Source organism: Pelodiscus sinensis, chromosome 8 (genome assembly GCF_049634645.1).
Source record: "Pelodiscus sinensis isolate JC-2024 chromosome 8, ASM4963464v1, whole genome shotgun sequence".
Classification (NCBI taxonomy): domain Eukaryota; kingdom Metazoa; phylum Chordata; order Testudines; family Trionychidae; genus Pelodiscus; species Pelodiscus sinensis.
The window spans coordinates 5,857,985-5,870,672 of record NC_134718.1 but is presented as its reverse complement, the minus strand read 5'-3'; the positions used below and the strand labels follow the sequence as shown (position 1 = coordinate 5,870,672).

At 48.1% G+C, this 12,688-nt stretch overlaps 1 protein-coding gene across 1 annotated transcript in view; it reads left to right on the top strand.

Annotated features, from left to right (window-relative positions):
• VSTM4 (V-set and transmembrane domain containing 4) overlaps positions 1–12,438 on the top strand; it is a 44,357-nt gene extending 31,919 nt beyond the window's left edge. Inside the window, exon 8 of the mRNA XM_075934658.1 lies at positions 8,117–12,438. Coding sequence (XP_075790773.1) covers positions 8,117–8,242 — 126 coding nt within the window. The 3' untranslated portion in view covers positions 8,243–12,438. The remainder of the gene's footprint in view (positions 1–8,116) is intronic.
• The last annotated feature ends 250 nt before the right edge of the window (positions 12,439–12,688 follow it).

Here is a 12,688-nt window from a genome sequence, read left to right as displayed (position 1 = left end):
TGTTGTCCCAAAGCAGATGGAAGATGCCCGAGTACAGAATTCAACTCCTCGTGTTAGGCCCTGGGGCCACTATTCAACCCTGACTATGTGCCACTTGGGCAGCCAGGATCCCCCGGGATCTCTGCTAGCCACTGGAATTGGCACTCGCCTTCGCCAGCCCCACCAGATGCGGGGGTCGTGGTGGAGAATCAGCGGCACGCGAGCTCCCGGTGGGACGCTGCGGCCACAAGGGCTCCGGCGACCCTGGGCGGCACAAACGGGACTCTTGAGGAGCAGCAGAGAGGTGACGTTCTCTCGGCGGTTGGCCCTGGCGTGGCGGCGGCTGGAATCCCGTGTCCCGCTCCCCGCGCAGGAAGGACGCGGAGGAATCGGCGCGGGGCCAGAGAAGAGCCGCGCCGCGAATGATGACACCTGCCTTGCCGTGAGAGGCGGAGCGCCGCGCGTCTGTTGAGCGCACCGGAGAGAAGGCGGAGGGGTGACTGGATCTCCGTCTAGATGTGTCACCGTGACAACCGGCTACGCAGTCAGGAGCTCTTCTGTCCGGCGGAGCAAGGTCCAGCGTGATCCAGTGGCGGGGAGATGAAGCGAGAGGCATTCAGACTGGGAAGAAAGCAGGCAGGCTGGACCCAGAGAGGAATCCAACATCGGAACAAGATACCGGGGTCGCGGTGGAGTCTCCATCGCGGACACTTTTAACATCCAGGTGGGCCGTGTTTCTGAAAGCTCTGTGGGAATTGTGATGGGGCAGCTCCCTGGGCTACGTTACGCAGGAGGCCAGGCCAGATGATCATCATGGTCCCTTATGGCCTGGGGGTCTGCGAATGGAACCTCCTTTTGCCCCCTATGTGCCCAGCCCCACCTGTTAAACAGGGCGAAGTCCCCAGACAGAGCTCTAGGTAGATTCCTGCTTGCAAAGGCCGGTGTGGCTGCCTGAGGGCTGCGGACTCATAAGAATGCCCTGAGCAGAACCAAACCCTCCTCTTCCATAAGCACGTAAGAACGGCCACGCTAGGTCAGACCAATGCCCTGTCTGCCCACAGTGGCCAATGCCAGATGCCTCAGAGGGGGGGAACAGGACAGGAGTCATCACGTGATCCCTCCCCTGTCGCCCATTTCCAGACAAACCGAGGTTAGGGGCGCCATTCCTACCCAGCCTGGCTAACAGCCAATAATGGACCTATCCCCCGTGAATTTATCTAGCTCTTTTTTGGAGCCTGTTAAAGTCTTGGTCTTCACCACATCCTCTAGCAAGGAGTTCCACAGGTTGACTGTGCACCGAGTGAAGAAAAACTTCTTTTTGTTTGTTTAAAACCTGCTGCCTATTCATTTTACTTCTCCCCCCTGCCAGGGCAAAAAACAACAACAACACCACAACAACCACACACCACGTGCAGTGGAGAAAAGAAGGCTTTAAAATCCTCAGGGTGGAGCATGGGGTCCTTCAGCCTAACCAGCGTAAGGAACTGTAGGGAATCCCAACCTTGTGGCTCTTGACAGCCTGCAGCTCCCAGGGGTTCATTCCTGGCCACGCTGAGTATCACGATGCCATTGGCTCTGTGCCAAAGAGCTGTGTGCTGTGGCGCTCCCTCCCCCCCGTCCCTGCTCCCCTGCTCGCCGTCAGAAGATGCAAAGTTACGGCATGGGAGTTTGGGCTGCTTCTGGCAACATGGACTCTCCTGGGAATTCCTACCGGACGTTCTGTAGGCCACACGGATAAGCCGCTGGCCAGGGGGCTACGTATCCTCCCACGGCTCCCTGCTGAGAGAGGATGTGAGTGTGTTCCAGACCCCCCTACCCTCCTCCCGATAGCTACTGGCTCCTTAGCTTTGTAACGACTCAGGCCTTTTGCCTTTGCAGGCGCCCACGTCCGTTCCTGGGGTTGGCCGGCGTAGCGGCTGTCCCACATAGCGCTGCTTCCAACCGCCTGGGCTTGTGCGAAAGATGGTCTGGACCAAGGGGGCATATTTGGTTTCATTCCCTTTCGCTGCCTGACTTGTGCTGCTTCATCCCCTCCCTGCCTTTCTGCGGAGAGGATTGACAATCTGGCCTTCGGGCTGGGACGATTCCAGCAGGCCCGGAGAGGCCGGCCCGTGCTTTGTGCTGCTGTAAATATTTGGGATGCGGCACTGTGTATTTGTGCGTCTGGGCCGCACCATCTGGATAGCATCAGCCCTCTTCATGCAGCGCGGTCCCAGAGCATGAGTGCAAAACAGGAAGTTTCTCAAATATCAATGGAAGGGACCCAAGCTTTGCGTCTGGCCCGTGCACAAGAAAAGGAGAGAAAGAGTGGCTGTTTGGGAAAATATCAAGGAAAAAGGCATTTATAGCGTCTGGGCACGGCCGAGAAACTCAAGGCATGAGAGACTGGATTAGATTTGGTGTCACGGAGGGAGAACTTGGAACGGTTCACGTCCGAGAGCATTTGGATCACGACTCCTGTCTGCACGTGGCGTTCTTACGTTAATCGTCTTTTCTCTCCAGCAGCGAGTGACACCTCCCAGCACAGTGCAGGCTCCCACCGTGAGCTACCGAGGCATCTTTAGGAGATAGCTTCATTCCCTCTCTACTAGTCCATATACCCCTGCAGCCGACCGGAGCCGGGCAGAGAACAGTCTCGCTCTGAAAGGTGTGTGTATACATTGAAGATTTATGCAGCTCTCCAAGGTACCATATATTTGTGAATGCCAGAATGTAAACAAGGGGTAATTCACCGGGATGAGCAAATTCAGCTGTCTCCCCACCTCACCCGTGGTGCCATTGTTCACCATCCCGCCCCCGATCGTCCGATAGCAGTGCCTGATTTTGGAGAGTCTGGACTTCATTGTTAACGTCCGTCCGATGCAATAGTGGCCAAGACTTTTGTGTCCGTGGAGATCAATCAGCCTTTTTATGACTGATACAGGAAGCCCAAATGCCGAGGTTTAAAAAAAAACAACTAGTTGTTTTTAAAATGAGAAATTCACACTCAGTGAAAGTAGGAAGACACTTGGAGTGGAAAGTTAGTAAAATGGTGAGATCGCAAGAGCCAGGAGAGTGAAAGTTCAGCTGTTAAGGGAGGGGACTGGCACGGGCTACTTTGTCAGCCTGCTCAAAGTTACTCCTTTGGACAAAGGTATCCTTGCTTAAAGGTTCCAAACACTTCACTCTGTCAGCAATAAACCTCCCTGAGTCTTCCCAGAAATTCTCCAGCTAACCCACGCACATGTCCACTTTTAAAAACCAGTCTTTTCCAGTGCCCCTCTGTTAGCTCAGGCTAAGTCTAGACAGGCTTCTTTCGAAAGAAGCTTTTTTTGGAAGAGATCTTCCAAAAAAACTTCTTCCGAAAGAGAGCGTCCCCACTGCAAAAGTGCATCGAAAAAGCGATCTGCTTTTTCGAAAGAGAGCGTCCACACTGAATGGACGCTCTCTCGCACGTAAGCTGTGATTGCTGTGGACAGAACGGCCACCAGGGCACCTGTGCTTTTTCCTCTTTCCTCTTCTTTTGGAAGAACTCCCTCTTCCCCATCCACACATGCCTTTTGGTGAAAGAGCTCTTTCGTAAAAAGCCTTCTTCCTCATAGAATGAGGATTACCAGTGCCGGAAAAAACCCTTGCGGAAGAATGCAACTGCAGTGTGGATGTTCTTCAGGTTTTGTCGGCAAAATGGCCGTTTTTCCGACAAAGCTCTGTAGTGTAGACATACCCTCAGATGGCGAGTTATGCAAGCCGTCGATGAGGAATGAAATAGCTCGCAGTGAGTTCTATTCCACAATAGTCTCCCGAGCAAAGCCCCATTTCTGGAATAACTTAAAAACCAACCTGAAGAGCACTTGGAAGGAGAATCATGATGGTTCTTCCGAGTCGTATGGTTCTGTGATGTACGTTACACTGTATTGATCACGAAGCCTGAAGAAAATTGGTATTTGCCAAGAGGAAGGCTTTGAATCTAGAGACCTGGCTTTGGAAGTGATTTCGTTTCTGAAGAATTCATTTTTCGCACCATTTGGTCAGCCATGGTTGTGGCGATGTTGCAGACTCACCCACATCTCTTGGAAACACCGAAGGTGAATGGCCGATCATTCATTTTTCTCCTCTTCCAGACCCACCAATGAGATTGGTTGTTACTCAGGGGGTGGAACCGTTCCATAACAGAAGATTGGCATTTTCCCAGCTCTTACTTTGCCCACATGCTCCCAAACCTAACCAAGATGAGGAATTGCGGCATTAGCTCTCTTTCCCGGCGTGTCTGAAAATTTGTTTTCAATAAGCAAAACAACATTAAATGTGGCCAATGACTGAAAGACGGAAAAGTGGCTAGAAACCTCCCCTTTCCCCCAAAAAACCTAGATATTATAGGACCTTTAAAGTAGCATTGGTTTCCATGTACCTTATTACCCTTTGCTGAAAACTGTACACACATCTCAGGTTTGAACCTCCTGTGTGTTTCCTCATATTTTCAATCAAATTATTACATACTAGAAATATGCATAAGGGAAATTATTCTACACATTTTATGGTGTGCTGTGGCTTGTAGCGGTAATTGCAGTACCTTTTCCACTTATGAAAGTACTAATTTTATTTGGTTTTATTGCTTTTCTAGATGCAATTATTTATTTAGTGTGTTTTGGCTTTATTAAATTATGTTTACTATAGGAACATCATAAAAATGTATGAAAGCAACACATCAGCCAGTGGTGCCCAATGACCTGTTTGGGGGAATCTAGTGTTATTTTTCATATCCAAACATAATAGAATAAAGTAGGAATAAAGAGATAATCTACACTAGAAAACAATGCAATTTTAAGATAATGTAATAAAACACCTGGACAATATGATTTCCTAAATCTTAGATCTAAAATTTACATGAGCGGGGCGTCGGGGTGGCTATTTTAGGACACACGACGTTTTCTAACCGGAAACAAACGTGAAATGTAATTAAACAGCAGAGGGGAATGCAAACCTGGTTGAGTTTGCCCCAAGCAATTGATTTCCACTAAGCTATGTAAATATTTCCATCGCAAAGGAAGAACGGCCAATGCAGAGCTTTAAACCGGCAATGGCCAAATTTGCAAATCTCGCCAGATTCGTTCTCGGGAAGGTCTCCACGCACAACATGCAATTTTATATTTAGGGCCCAATCCAGCTCTCGCTGAAGGCAACAAAGACAAAACACCAGTGGCTTCGGGCCGTTAGGGTGGCTCTATTACTGTATGTTTTACATAAATGCTTTGCATGTTCTTACTGTTCTGCTTCATGGGACAAAATTAGCTGAGCTCCCAAATTTAGGTTTTGTAGTCAGCAAAAGCCAGCCAGGAGAGTGGAAGGGACCAGAAGATTATGAAACTCCTAAAGGGAACTTCAGTCTAGCAGACAAAGGCCTTGTCTGTACTTACCAGAAGATCGACGTTCTGGATATCCATCTTCCGGGGTTCGATTGAGCGGGTCTAGAAAGGACCCATTAAATTGAAAACCGATGGCACCCCTGTCGACCCAGTACTCCTCAGAGTCGAGAGGAGTAAGGGAGCATGGGTGGTCGGTGAAGACAGGGCTGGGGGAGGTGGCGCATGCTCGCCACGCCCTCCCCAGCCCTGGTGGAAGGCGCACCACGCCCTGTGGCCCAGCCGAGCCTAGCCCAGCCTCTCGAGCACCGGGGAAGGGAGGAAGCAGGGCGTGCTGCACCGGGTGGCCCGGCCAGACCTCTCCAGCCCTGAAGGAGGGAGAAGGGTGCACCACACGACCAGGCCTGGCCTCTTCCGACCCGGAACACAGGGGAGGGCAGGCGCTGGGGGCAGCAACGCTCCGCCCCCAGAATGCCTACAGTTGGAGGAGCGTGGGTGTGACTAAGCCTGGCGGTTGGGGGAGACGGAGCCTTCTCCCACCTTACATACCCGACGCCCATGGACGGGAGAGTTTCTCCCGCTGATCTCCCACCGTGGGGCCGCCCCAGGAATTCAGTCTAAGGCACGTCGACTCCATCTGCGCAGCTCTCCTAGCTGGCGTTGCAAATCTTAAATTTGTCCCCTGGTGTAGAGCTGGCTAAAGGCAAAACAAGATCCAGCGGTTGGAAGTTGAAGCTAGATAAAAACTGTGCCCGTTATTTCATGCCTGAATTTAACAGTGAGGGTGACTAACTGTTGGATCCACCTAGGGAGGTGATGGATTCACCAACGTTTTTGCATCTTCAAATCAAGATGGTTTGGGAAAAGGATGTTCTAGCTCAATCAAAGTCCAGCCTTGATGCAAGAATCACTGGGTGATTAGGGCAGACTAGCTGACCGCAGTAAGGCCACCCTGGTGTTAAATCTCTATGGCCAAGTCTACGCTGGCAGAGAAAATGGATGCAAGTTATGCAACTCCAGCTACAAGAATTGCACAGCTGGAGTCAATGTTCCTTGCATCGATTTTCTGGGGCATTGCCGCAGCAGGAGGTCAACAGGAGAAACTCTCTTATCGACTTCCCTTCACGCAGAGTTCCTTGGTCAATGGAGGTGCTCTCAGCGTTTGATTTAGGGGGTCCTTAGTAGGCCTGCTAAATCAAACACCGGAAGATCAATCTCCAGAACACCGATCTTCTCTGAAATTTCTGTTCCTTTTCCTTGGGCTTGCTTTCACTTCGGACTCCAGCTTTGCAGCACTGCTCTGGTGCCTGAGAAGCAGAAATTGAGATTAAATGGGATTTGCTTGAGCACTGAAAGATAACTACGCAAGGGATTGCAGGAGTGGGGTCATTGGTCTAATCCTGCTAAACACGCTTACCCACCTCTCTTTCCATGAGCCGTTCGACCGCTTCAGTGAGCCACTTCTTCCCACAGCAGACCCGACCCGAGGCCAGGGATACGGAAGCAGAGCTACAGAGAGGATGTAGCAAAGTGAGCGGCACTTCTGACAGTCAATGTGGTGTGCAGTCACATTGCTCGTGTCACATGGCCTTGCTTTACGTGCGTGGCACTTTAGTAACAGGGGTAGGGGAAAAAACGATGTAGTCAGAACCCCCCTGAGCGGCAGTAAACAACGTGTCTCACAGGCCGCACGTAAAACCTCGACGGGCTGCAGGCGGCTTATAGCCCACCACTGCTCCACAATAGTCGAAGAGAGCAGATAAACCGATAAATCTGGAAATTAGCACAGTTGCCTCAATGCTGCTGGCAGTGTGGTAGCTGCTTTGGTGCCAGGATATTAAAGAAACAAGGAGAGTGAAGTTGGCCCAATGAAATATTACCTCACCCACCTTGTCCAGCCTATCTCGAGGGTTTTACTCGCAAGAACGATAATACCCCACGTCCGGTTCAGCCTTACGCTCAGTTCTATCCAAGGTTTGTACAATGTTCAAACTGTTCGTGTCCATGCTTAGACTTTTCTCGGGACACAGTGCATTCTGGGCCCAGCAGTCAAGTTCAGTTCCTTTATTGATTACTCCAAGATTTACCCCGTGTTGCTCGGGTGCTTAACTCAATTCATTTTCGTTTTTCTTCATTTAGCATTGCTCCGGGGTGGGGCTGAGCAGGAGGGGCGCAGGGTGCCCTGGGGAGAAAGGATAACCCCAGCCCTCTATCACCGCAGCAGCTCGGGGGGAAAATGCGAAAACAAACATTCAAAGGGCAAAGTTTTGAAAAACCTAGATACAATTTCCCAAACAATATATTCAAGATATTTTTTTCCTCCTTTCTCTCCTCCCAACCCCAGGGAGGAGTATGCTGGTTCACTGCAGCATAGAGCAGAGAGAAAAATAAGGCCTATTGGACCAGATTTGTAAAAGCATTTAGCCATCTGGTTCCCAATGTAAGGCATTGGAGGTAGGCACCCGAACACCTGTAAAATCTGACCCGTTGTATAGGACACCCCGTCAGTCCTTTCAAGTCAGCCAGCCCACTGGAAGGGCCATTAGAACCTCCTAACTGTTTGAATCTAAATCTGAAATAATCTCAGGAAAAACTTCCTAACGTAAGACCAGTAGGACCATGGAACTGGTCGCCTAAGGAGGTGTGGTGCAAGCTCCTTCACTCAAGGCTGCCAAAAGAAGGCTGGAGAGCCATCTGCCTTGGATGGTCTAGACACAACAAACCCCGTGTCTTTGCGAGGGTTGGCCCTTGCGATCTTCGCTAACCCCGTGGTTCTATTTTGTGGTTCTGTTTTGTAGCCGAAAATCGCAGAGGAGAGTTTAACGTACGCCGAGCTCGAGCTGATGAAGCCCCATCAGAAAGCCAAAGGGGTGCCCACCACGACGGTCTACGCCCAGATCCTGTTTGAGGAGAACAAGTTGTAAAGGCCAGCGCCGGGCCAAATGTTCTTTGGCCGGGCTCTATTTAATTCTTGCTGTGCTGTCTATTTATAAAAGAAATCCTACAAATGTCCTTATTTTTTTACTGCCATTCATGCACTTCTATATTTTTATGAGACTTTTTAAAAAACTGTAGTGGAAAGGAAATGTAGCAAGGAACATGACAAACAGTTGCCGCAGCATCCACATTTGTAGCATTCAGCAACCCCCTGCGTGCAATAGAGTGATGTTCCATCTAGGTCATTTGCAATGTTATTTCTACTTTGGGGCACGTCTGAGATCTGAACACAAAAAGAGCCCAGTTCAGCTAGAGACGTCCACAGCAGAGCAAGCTAGAAAGGATGTGGTGTTTGGATCCACCTATATAAACCTAACTCCCAGGGCATTAAGTTCAGCAGGTTAGGAATTTTTTGGTGACATTGATTAAAAAAGATCCGAAAATGTTAATTTATCAAAATCAAAACATCGCCCGGGAAAGAGTCGGTTTTAATGAATTTTTCAACGTAACAAAAATTTCGAAATGGTCAGAACATTTCATTTGGATATTTTTCTCAATAAAAAAGTCCGGAGCAAACCGCCTTTTTTCGTTTTGAAATTGAAGCTAATGATAGTTAAACACAAATAAAGAATTAACAATGGTCAACGCGGAAACAAAATGTTTTGAAATTCTCGAAACAAACCATTTTAATTGACCTGAACCCGTGTCAGCCCCTGTGCTCCCCGCTCCCGATTTGTGAAGATTGTCAAGATTTTGATTTATCATCCAGATTCAGGATGGCATGTATATAGATATAAAGTTATGTAGGGCTCGAAAAGCCATTTCCCACCCAGCTCCAGTCAAAACAAAGCCGTTTCCCACTCAGCTCCAGTCAAAACATCCCCTCCCCTCACCCACCAGCTTCCTCCCAACCCTTTACAACCTTGCCTAGGTCAGGGCTGTGGAGGTAGGGGGCTGAGCGTACAGTTCTCTAGCATGTGATGAGTTGGGACCATCTCACTTCTTCCTGCTCTCTGGATTGTTGAGAACGGATCCCCCTTCTCCACGGGCTTTTGGTGCTAAGCTCCGGGGCCGTTCTCTCTTCGATGCCTGGTAAACACGCACAGCAGCGTGCTCTGCCAGGAAGGAGACCTGGGCTGGGATTTTCAGAAGCACACGAGAGTGCGTCTACACAGCAAAGTTATTGCAGAATAACGGCCGTTCTTCCGAAACAACTGTGTGACCGTCTGCACAGCCATTCCGTTATTTCGAAATTATTTCGAAATAACGGGCGGCTTATTCCGAAATCTGTAAACCTCATTCTATGAAGAATAACGCCTATTCCGAAATAGCTGTTTCGGAATAAGGCGTGTGTAGACGCGCCCCTGCTGCTATGTTGAAATAGCCCCTCCCAAGGGCCATTCTAAATTATTCCTCCCCAGTGCCTCCCGGGGCTCTAAATCGAGATAGCACGTCCACGTTTGGGAAGCCTGCCTTGGTCTAATTTTGAGGCTTCTCTGCGGTGTAGACGTGCTATTTCGGAATAACTACTCCGGAATAGGTTACGTCTACGCTGCATGGCTATTTCAAAATAAGCTAAGTGTCCAACGCCCATTGCAGGTCAGTGGGAATTGGGTTTCCTTCTGCCCCTTTGTGGCCTGTCTGTCATTAGTCTCTGGGTACAAACACCAAAGACAAAATGTATAGGTAGGTTTCTTCAGACGCTTTGTTTTGGGTGCGAGGAGCCCTCCGCAGGTCTCCGTGACGTCAACGGAAGCTGTCGGGGCCTCAGCCCCCTCCTTGAGGCTCCCGCATAGGGACTGCAGAGCTACACGTTTCGCCCCTCGTTTTTTTGAAACTCGTGACCGGATTGGCCAAAGCCGCCTCCTCGCGGGCTGGTTGGGCCTTTCTGATGACGTCACAGCCAGGCATTGGTGCCCAACGGTGCCGAGGTGGGGTCCCGCCTCTGAAACGGTCAGACGCTACCCCGTAGTCAGCGGAAGAGAGACGCTGATGAGGGAAGGACATAGCCAGCAAGGTCAGCGCGGTGGGGAAGGAGGGGGCAGCTACGTGTGGGGAGGATGACAAAAGGAAGAAGAAACACCCCCTTAGCTCAATAACTACCTCCTCTGACGTGCAGCCCCATCCCCAGCCCCTTTTCCCAACCCTACCCAATTGTGAAATCTCTCTCAGATCCAGAGTCACCCCCAATCCTGCCCCCCAAATGCCTAACCCCTGGCCCAGGCTCTAAAATCCAGTCCACATGCAGGGAGCCTTCTCCTCCCCTAGGTTACCCCCTTCCCCTTTCGATTGAAAGAAGCTAGTATTTGAGCTCCAGAATCCCTTAGGTTCTTCTGAAGATCTCTCCCTTGTATTCTAAAATCACTTTCCTCGCTCGTTCCTTTTTGCTTCGGATTGTAAGTTGACGCTTCGGCTTTGGTGGATTTTGGCAAAATTGTGCCCTCGGCTGCACACAGAGGGCATGTCTACGCTGGGGAGTCATTTTGAAATAGCTCCCCTTATTTCGAAATAACAGGCTTGGTCACGTGGATGCTTGCCTTGTCCGTGCAAAATAAGGGTCTTGTTATTTTGAAAGAATAACTCCCGCTTGTGAAGAGGAATACGCTTATTTCGAAATAGTTATTTCGGGAGTTATTCCTTCGAAATAACGGCCTAGCATACACCTGGAATTATGGCAAGCCCTTATTGCACTTGTCTTAGGGTATTCTTGTGCTCCCCAGCCAAACTGACCATATAAGACTTTATTTTACCGTGTGTCTTTAAAAACAATCTATGTTAAGATAAGAGGCTATGTAACTGTGTAAAGCTGCAAAGTAAAGCACCCACCCCCCCCAAAAAAAATCAGGAAGTAACAAAGTTGAGGTCACTTGTACAATGTTGCTGCTGATCTGTTGAAAATACAGTATGCTACTACGCAATCTTTAATCACATTGCATTATTTCTGCAGGACCCAGTTTCATTCATAGCTAGGACGGCAGAAATTTTGCATGGAGAGCACAATTTTGCCTTTATGAGGTTCCCTGGGAACAGATTGGTTTTTGTATAAATCAAGTATTTAAGCATCTTTTTAAAAATAGGACCTAACATTTTACATAATCCATGTAATTTATCTTGTAATATGGTATGTCTAATGCAGGCATCTGTCTGTTTCCATCGCATCTCAGTTGCTTTGATAAAAGAAAGTGTTATGAAAAAAGTAGGTGAACTTAGGGCTGAATATGGTATTAATATTCTACATTTTTTCAGAATGAGCAATTATTCGCAGTCTGGCCCCGATTTCTGTAAGTAGTTGGTTGCTAATAACTATTCGAATGAGTAATATTCTTGCCAGTTAAAATGTGATGCTCTCTCTCTAAGTGGGGTGATATGTTTCTGCTCTTTGAGGGCATGTCTGCACTATGTGGAAGATTGACACTGGGGTTCGATTTAGCAGGTCTGGTATAGACATGCTAAATTGAACTCAGAAGGCGCCTTTGTTGGTGCCAGAACTCCTGCTTCCCACGAGGAGTAAGGGAAGCCAATGGGAGCGTTTGCTTCCATCACTGTCCCGCTGTGTGGATAGCGCAGAAACACGATTTAAGATACATCGACTCCAGCTACGTAATTAACATAGCTGGAGTTGCGTATCTTAATTCAGCTTTCCCCTGTAGTGTTGACCCGGCCCGAGTGACATATGTTTTGAATGTGAGATTAGCTCAGAATTAACAGTGCTCTTCTGATGAGAATCTTTTAATCGATAACAATGTATGCTAAAATTCATGAAACATTAAAGGATTGTTACAGATATTTTTGCAGCATCTAGATATTGACAGAATCCCTCTTGAAGAGACGCTTTGAGAAACCTGAAGAGTTGCTTTGTCCATGTGCATACTGGTGAATTTCACCCTAATGAATAATCTGACCTCATAAATATCAACATCAATGACCTGTTCATGAGCTTTTCTTTATGAAAATATCCCCAAATCTGGTTTTTAAACAATTTTGGGCACAGAGGGTTGGACATTGGACCTCTTGTTTAGAAAAAATGCAGTAGACTACGTTTAATCTTTCCCCAATAATTGAATGAATATCTTTGCTCATATACTAAGGTTATGTGTAGTCTTGTTTACATTTGATGTTAATGTTTCCCCAAATTAACAGTTGATTGAGCTAAATAAATTACCTTTCTTTTTTTGGTAAGAAATTGTCAGTCTCTGTAGAATTTTTGCTTGCTATGGAGAAGTCAAATGTTGAGTGGGAAATTTCATGATTTCTCAATTTCCTTTCCAAAATGAAAAGAAAAACAAATGGAAAAAAGTTCTGAATTTCCTGGGGAAAAAAATCTGATCATTCATTTTGAGTCCATTGAATCATTCTAATTAGATTACATCAAAATGTTGCGTTGCAATTTTGACATTTTAAAACGTATGGAATGTAATTTAAATGAAAAGTTG